Source organism: Lepisosteus platostomus, chromosome 20, assembly GCF_059453375.1.
Source record: "Lepisosteus platostomus isolate fLepPlt1 chromosome 20, fLepPlt1.hap1, whole genome shotgun sequence".
NCBI classification, from domain to species: domain Eukaryota; kingdom Metazoa; phylum Chordata; class Actinopteri; order Semionotiformes; family Lepisosteidae; genus Lepisosteus; species Lepisosteus platostomus.
This window is the reverse complement of record NC_142630.1, coordinates 9,612,260-9,620,938: the sequence shown is the minus strand read 5'-3', so window position 1 is coordinate 9,620,938 and position 8,679 is coordinate 9,612,260. Positions and strand designations below refer to the sequence as shown.

The following is an 8,679-nucleotide window of genomic DNA, read 5'->3' as shown; positions in this document are numbered from 1 at the left end:
ATGAATGGTTTCTTGGGATGATTCTGACACTTTTTTTATGGATCAGAGAGATAAGAGACGGCCAGTCTGTTGAAATGCATCGTTCCTGAGCAAGAAAAAAGACAAAGGTCAGAAGTACAGCGGAAATCCAGGGAGAAACATTAGATTGCAAGTATCCTCAAGGGCAAGATAATAGCCTGTGTTGGGCTGCTAATAGAGTGAAAGATCAGTCTGTAGTGCTCTGGAACAACAAGAGGGGAGACAGGGGAGCTTGGGGGTTCAATACAAAATCTATAATGGGTGATTGTAAGCAACACCAGCTGTGGGCAGGCACCATGTGACCTTAGAAATTTACTGCTGGGTTTTAAACCATCTGCCTTGCTCAGTTAGATAACCTTGCGGAAGAGCAAGAAGTAAATCCAGACACACATAATTCACAAAACAGAAACAAGTAATTGGGTGATTTACTTGGTGAATTGGGTGAAAATGCATTATTGTGTGAATATCCATTCTCTCTGGAAATTGTCTTTTTCAAATGGATAATGATTAAATAATTATTATGATACTATTAGTTGAATGTATATTCTTGATCTTTTTGTCTCCACTTCACTAGTAGTTCAGACTGACAGGAAAAACAAACTTAAGCTGCTAAAAGATATTCAGCAAAAACTGGGCCTCATATCGGAAAAATATGATCTTCTCAGTGCTTGACAGGCAAAAGAAGGGCTGTGATTATAAGTGAAAAGCCACATATGGGTAGTGGTATAGACATTTTCATTTCCAGAAATTAATGCTGATCAGGAAATCTTCCACATATTGGTTTGTTTCTGTGTGTACTATTGATAATAGTACTTACTATAATGTTTTTTTTTTAAACACTATGCAAATCATTACCAACGTCTTAGTCTGGCTGTAATATTTGCATAACATAGAAGAAGACACATAATATACCTTAATTCGTGTGCTGCAGTACAGAAAATAATATTTCCAATTATATAAATGCAGTTTGTTATATTAAAGCAAATGCCCATTAAAATGAGGAGGGGGGCTGTAGAGGCATGAGAGACCATTTCAGGGCTCATATTTCCTAATCCTTGCAGCTCTATAAGGGTTTAAGTCTGTGATATAACATTCCTTCATTAAACTTCACATAAAGCAATAGACCTGACTTTCCTGATTATGAGAAAACAGGATTTAAAGGAAACAGGAGAAGACAATTCACCGAAGATTACTGTTACATGTGTTAATCTGAATATAACCCACTAACCATTGTTCTGTTAAACATTTAACAATATGGCTGTAGGTCCAGGATGAAATAGGTTTTATTTCTTTTATTTACATCTTTTTCCCATGGCAAAAGTGATTTTAAACTGTTTTCCTTCAAGCATCAAATAGTTTAATTTTATTCTCTTTCCACTCCATTGTTTTCAAAGTACCTAAATGAAAAATAATAATTCATTGGAAAGGCTGAATAAGTTCTTTCTCAAAATGCTCAGTTCTTTGTTTTTGCAGTTAAAAGTCACTGGGGTGATTAAAGTGTAACATTTTTCTACAATATCAGCTTTTTGAATACCCTCTGATTTTCAGATATCTGACTTAGATCAATGTATATTAATGCCATTTTATTGTATTCCTTTCAACTTGTTCAGGACAATACAGGATACTGTACCAATACAGGACACTGGATACGGTACAAACACTTGATTTGTAGTATACCTAAAAAAATATGATATCATCTTGTTACTACATATTTATTAGCACCACGGTAAAATTATTTTTATAAAAAGGGCATTTATTTAAAAGTTTTTGCTTCTTAGAGTGAAGCACATATTAAAGCAACAGTACAATGTTCATAAAATATAAGTGTGATGTTGTAACATTTTCTTACATGTTGAAATACTGATATCTGTATGTATACTAAAATAAGAACTTTTAAAATTGTACAAATAGGTACCATAAAATCGACATAGAAATTAGGCGTCTTTCACTGCGACAGGACAGACTTGTTTTTTTCTCTCTAGCATATGTGAGAGTATAATGTATGCCAGGAGAGAAAAAAAAGAAATAAAGAAACCTAAATAACAATAATTATTATAATAAAAAAAGAGATTTACAAGAATCAATAGGCGCAAGTTTGATCCTCAAGAGACATAATTTGCACATTGTACTGTACAGACGTTATATGGATTTAAGCTTGCTTCAGGATAATATTTTTCAAGTTACAAAAAATACACTGCGCTGCAGAAGAGTCCATTATTTAAGGCGATATTTGAGCTCACAGCTTGTTCATTGTGATTGAAAATTTATTTGGTGGGAGTGGGAACTTTGTCTTCTGAATTTAAAAAGAAGAAAAAATGGGAATAGTCCCAGTTTCTTTTTAATCCAACTTCAGGTGAAAGAAAACTCTTAGAATGAAAGGGTACTCCATATGCATGATGGAAGTACTGCAGAAGCGATCAATATCATTCTGTTTTTCTGTTTTTTTCTGTTTCTGTTTGTTCTTTTTATGTAAGGCAACCATTTTTCCTTTGTGAGCTCCTTCACAGTATCAACAATTCCTTTTCCTTTTGCAATTTGAATTCCGCCCACAGCAAGCTTCATTAAAGCCGAGCCTATATTAACCATAATCTTAAAAAGTGACATACTGAACTTTTCTTTGATGTTATCACAATGTCTCAGATTTGTTTGTTACATATCAGTACATCCCACTGAGGTTATTTTTTTCTTCATTTTTACTTATTTTGGCTTCCCCTTAGAAACTGCACTGAGTTCAAATTCAGACCCCTTATCAGAATGTAGCATACTACAAGTATACTTAAGAGAAAAAAATTGTTTACTATAAATAGATGAACTAGTAGTATACTTATAGTGAACTAAGACTACGCTTCCTGTAGGGGCACTGAAGGAACCTTCCAGCCGTTAAGAGTCATCGTTATCGGCAGGCTCTTTGGTGCCATAGAGATCAGCAAGCTTCTTGAATCTCGGGCCCCAGCTCTGGAGGTAGTCGTAGTCCAGGTCTGAGTCTGTGGTGGCTGATTCGAGAGAGCTGAGAGAACCAGCAATGGATCCTCGACCTTCATAGCCATAGATCTGGATGGAGTCATAAGGGGGTGCAGTAGGGTCATTGTCTGCGTCAGAGATACGAGTCTTGATAAAATCATCCACATCAACGCTGTTGGGCACAGGTCGCACTCCAGGACGGAGCGGGTACTGCATCTCAGGCTTGATGTCTTTGCGTGGCAAGAAGCCATTGGCACCATCAGGGTTTTGCAACGTCGCAATGTCGAAGGCCTCTGTGTCTTCCTCACCTCCACCCTCATCATCATAGGTGATGATGTTCTCTCGCACGTCCTCCTCCTCAAACACGATGAGAGGCTCCTTCTTCTGTCTCCTCAAAGCCACAAACAAGACTACTATCACTAATAGGAGAGAAAGAAAAATGTTTAAATTAAATTTCAATAATCTCTAGTACTGACATCGGTAAATACTAATGTTAGATAATAATGTTGTATTATGTCAATATATGTTTATGTCTCATACAGTGTTTGTAACAAATAAAAAATGCAAAAGCAGAAAACGAAGCCTGAATCATCTTTCCATTCTCAATTATCACTCCAATGCAGGGGCCACACTCTAACAATGTGCAGAAGGCAGTATTCACACACACACAGGAACCATACAGACAAAATCACAGGACAATATAGAGATGTCAATTAACCTAGACCTTTGTCTCTACACTGTGGAAGGAATGAAACCAAAACTCCCAATGAACATACACATGGCTATGGGGATTAAAAAATACAGAAAATGATGTAAACTTCATACAGAAGGCACCCCAAAACAGAATCAAACCTGGGACCCAAAAGCTGTAAGGTAGCAATGATGCCCGCTTGCCAAGTCAAAAAAACTTTTTACAACATTAATTTATTTACTTAATTTCTTCCTTTTCCCAGAAAGTTTATTTTCATTATTTAGACAAAATTGCTAAACAGTCACAGGATCACAGCCTATCTTGGCAAGCAAAGACACAAGGCAGGGCACATGCTTGGTGGGAAGCCAGTACATCACAGGGAAGACAGATAACACACATACTGTACCAAGGCTAATTTTCCCAGAAACCAATTAACCTACAAGTATGTCTCTCGGCTGTGGGTGGAAACCAGAACACCTGGAGAAACCCCACATGAACTTGGGGAGAACATACAAACTCCAAGCCGAGAGCACCCCAGGGCTGGAACTGAATCCAGGGCTCCGGCACTGCATGGCAGCAAAATGGGCCCTGGAGTGAGTGGGTGCATGTTTGTGTCTTTGTGTGCCCTGTGATGCACAGGCATCGCATCCAGGGTGTATCTTGCCTTGCACCTGTTTTGTTGGTATGATCCTGTATTGGATGAAGCAGATCAAAAATAGACGGACAAGAAGGGGGTTGAATAATTTTGAAAAGCAATATATGTGATTTAAGAATGAAAATAGATATAGAAAATGTTTAACAAATATCACCCAAGATACAAAAAAATATGTTGTTGACTACTGTTTCCCAACAAAAATCAAAGGGTCTCTAAAGTTGTTTCTGGGAGTATTGAAGGGATGCTTTGCGCAAGAGCTCAAAGAAATTCTAGCATTGTAAAACTGTTGTAAAAGGGTGTTCATATTACTTACCTAGCAATATTACAATGCATGCCAGGATTGCAATAAGGGCTCCAGTGCTCAGTCCTGCAGGTAGGATGTGGGGCTCTGCATTGCAAGATAACACTGTTCCATCGCTGTCACATCCACAAACACGGATAGTCAAGGTGTTGGTGCTGCTCAGTGAGGGGTTACCATTGTCAGAGATCTCAATCGGCAGGAGAAAGAGATCCTGTGTCTGTCGGCTGAAGCCTTTACGGCTCAAATAGATGTTTGCTGTGTTATCTAAAAAATAGAGGATATATCAGGTTAGCGTATCCATTCATCAGTGCACATACTGTAGACTGACAAACATGCAATGCCAATGGTAAACTTAAAAAAATGCCAAAGACTTACAATTTGTGTATATAACAAAATCTTTCCCTCGTTTTCTTTAATTTGTGTGCACGAAATAATGAAATAATTCCCTCATTTTCTTTAATTCGTGAGCACAAAATAATGTTTTCTCTTTGCTTTGTTTTCTTTGTGTCACAGTAGTCACATGCACATAGAAAGTTTCTAAAATGCCAGCATTGTCCCTAACTCCTAATAACAATGCTATCAAACACTAGTTAACACGTTACTGTGTCTTTATATTAGTACAATAAAGCCTAACTATCTGACACTGCTGTAGATTAGGATAATGCATAGAGATAAACTGATTTTTATTTTGGTTTGGAGATGAGTTATTAGGGTACTGTAGCTACTGTAGTCTTGAACTACTAGTTAGGAATGCGCCTCTCTTTCCCTTCTAGTGCTACACCTGTCCTTGTGAAGGAAAGAGTTAGAAAATGTTTTTTCGTGCGCATGAATTAAAAAAAAATGAGGGAACTATTTAGTTATTTCATGCGCATTAATTATAAATTGTTCCCTCAATAACTCTTTTATCCTACTGATGACTCCTCCCTGGCTCTGTACATAACAGAACCATAGTGGTTTAAGTTAACTTGGCCTAGCTGTAGTCATTTTTTTCAGTCTCCGTGTTGTGATGCATGTTATCTTGTTTTATACCCTGTTTTAAATGTCTGTTAAGATCAAAACACTATTATTTCCTTCTTATTATTATTTTAAATTAATTTTAATTAAGAGAATTAAGAGACCCAAAGCATAAACCAAAATATCTGTGTGAGACCTAAAATGGTATTTTTTTCCAAAACTTTATGTACATCTGGTATATACCCATCATTTTTCATTATTTGTTTTTTGTCATATCAGGACAAATAAGCTCTTTAACAGTTTGTCATTCATTTGTTCAATGAGAAAACTAGTGTAAAATGCTACTGCATATAAATCAATAGTTTTCTTTCATTAAAAGTTTAAGGGAATGAATCTTGTATAGCAGTATAAATGCGTTTACGTACTTGTGGTCTCTACATTTTAAATTACAAATTCTATGCTTAAAATGACTTCCCTTTAAAAACATTGCATAAGATACAGGGTATTAAGAGAATGCACATAATTACTAATGCAGCTATGACAGTGCATAATTACTTTTAGTTATTGCATGATATCAACAAAAGAGCATTACTCATTTTGGTGTTCAATGTAAGATGTTTTTACACATTTAGATTAGATGTGAGCTGGACATATTAAGCTAGGGTACAAACCATTTACTAGTACTCTTGGACGCTTATCCGCTTTTAAGTTTTCAAAGATAAATGTTTTATATTTAACATGCCTTGCTTCTTTTTTATTTAAATTTTATTTTCAATTTTTTTGGTTGAAGGTTGAAGATTTAGTTTTCTGAATATTTTAACATCTTAACAAAGCGTTTTTCATTTAATAATAATTTCAAAGCACTACGCTTCGCTCTTATGAAGAAGGATGACAGCTTGTATGAGTCTTGTATCATCCCTAAAGCAGCAGGTGGAGACTTAAAAAATGTTGAAATCAATGTTTTAGTCTCTGCTCCCTTGGACATACCAACAAAAGGTAAAAAAAAGAACGCCTATTTTAATTAGAAAGCTTTTAAACTATGCCAACTGATTTGCTGGTAGCAAACCAAAGTTCACGCGCTTGCCAACACCAAATCTGTCATAAAAAAACATACACCAAAATATGCATAGAAAACATAAATGGTAAAAGTGAAATTTGCTAATTCAATTCCACTTCCTAATTCCAGTCCTAATCTGTGTGATTATTTCTCTTAAATCAAAATAGATTAAGTAAAATATAAAATTATTTCAACACTTGTACAAAAAAGTCACAGTTCAGAGCAATGTTACACTGACCTCTGTTATTTCTAAGGGTGAAATTCTGGTTGTTACTAGCCTCTGGAGCAATACTGAAACGTAGGTGCTGTCTGATGCTCATTTCATCCTTGTCCACAGCACTGATTGTCTGAATAAGCTTGAGAAAAAAGAAGACAGAACTTATTTAAGCCAACAATATTCATCATTGCAAATGAAAAAAGCTTTATATTACTTTTGTGAGTTGAGTTTGGAAAAATTAAGAGGAAGAGAAACATATCTTACTGTCACTAAAAAAACCCTCCAGTTAAACTTCCGAGTTGTTTATTTCTAGTTATTTGATTCCTTAGAAAATGATTCAATTTACATCTGGAGCAGACATATTACAGCCTATTATCTACAGTCATATGTTCAAATCACCTTGAGCGCCTTATTTTAAGATGTTTTATTCTGTGCAGGCATATATTATAAATATGCATTTTTATCTTCATATCAGCTATAGAAATAAAGAAAAAAATGAACTAACTTTCTGGTGATAGTTTAAGGTAATGTAAAACATATTTCTTACATCAAAGTCTAATTACTATTGGTTGTATTTAAATGTTTCTAACCCTGGATGTAGTTTACCTTATTTTGCTTACAATTAATGTGGTCTTACCTTACCAGCTGGGGTGTTCTCACAAACAAATGTTTCATACTGGGTGGCAAATTCTGGGGCATTGTCATTAACATCTTTAACCTTAATGGCAACATGAGCTTTGGCTTTTTGTTCAAAGTCATGTGAATCTAGCAAGAAAAAATAAAAAAATTATTTTCTTTGTGACTTTGTGACTTCAAAAGCAAAAACATTCCCACATTGTAATAATAAAATATAATTTAATCAATATCATAGCTTTGTGATAAGAGTTACATGCCATGTAAATACAGTATTATTGCAGATCTCCTTTTATCAAATATTCATGGTGATACCACACGAAGTTGTTTCAGTAACACAAAATAACAAAACTTAATTTTAGATTTCAAAGTTGTTAACAGTAACAAAGAGGTGTCTCATCAACTGTCTTTGTAATTCCTCTAAAATGATATGAAGAACACAGATGTAATAAAAATCTGTTGCTAGGGAAAGCATTTATGAAGATCACTAAAGATTATTTGATGAATGAAGCTGAAGATATGAATTTAATAATCCCAGAAAGTGTAAATAGAGCGCATTGGATAACCAATAAAGTTATAAAATGATATCTATTCTCAGAGTATTAAAGTAGCCCTAGTGACAGAAAACAGTAATAGGTTTTCAGACTTCTGCCTTTGTAATCTATAAACTGTGATGTACAATAATTACACTGCATCTTAGCTAGACAAGAATAACCATGTATGGGATATTATATAACAAACGATGAAAAGGAGAACTAGCTTTTGCATTTGTATTAAGTAAGCAGGATATAATACATGTAAAGGTAGGAAATTCTAAAGCAAAACATGATGGTTGAGGAAACCTATTTTATTTTACCAATTTATCCACTGAATGATGTTTATTAATTATCTAATGGCTTAAAAGCTACATGGGTAAGTGATGCATATAGTATACTACACCGAAATGCATCACGAATATGCCTAAGTGTTGCTGAATTGCATTTAATGGGTTTAAAGTGAGTTCCCTGCCTGAATTATAGCTTTGCTTGATTTCCTGGCACACTGCCTCTTCTGTTCTTCAAGGTAGTAATCTTAGCAGAAACAATAACACAGAATGATGTGAAAATGCATAATATCAAGTAATTTACAAACGAAGAAATTGTAGATTAGGACATCTTAAATTCCAAAACACTTTAGAGATGCAAAATACTTG

The 8,679-nt window shown here is 35.0% G+C and overlaps 1 protein-coding gene across 1 annotated transcript in view; it reads right to left on the bottom strand.

The window, feature by feature from the left end:
* Positions 1-1,586: 1,586 nt before the first annotated feature.
* cdh11 (cadherin 11, type 2, OB-cadherin (osteoblast)) overlaps positions 1,587-8,679 on the bottom strand; it is a 63,293-nt gene continuing 56,200 nt past the window's right edge. The window contains exons 9-12 of the mRNA XM_088613615.1: positions 7,492-7,619; positions 6,876-6,993; positions 4,639-4,890; positions 1,587-3,398 (exon numbers count right to left, since the gene is read on the bottom strand). Coding sequence (XP_088469741.1) covers positions 2,899-3,398; positions 4,639-4,890; positions 6,876-6,993; positions 7,492-7,619 — 998 coding nt within the window. The 3' untranslated portion in view covers positions 1,587-2,898. The remainder of the gene's footprint in view (positions 3,399-4,638; positions 4,891-6,875; positions 6,994-7,491; positions 7,620-8,679) is intronic.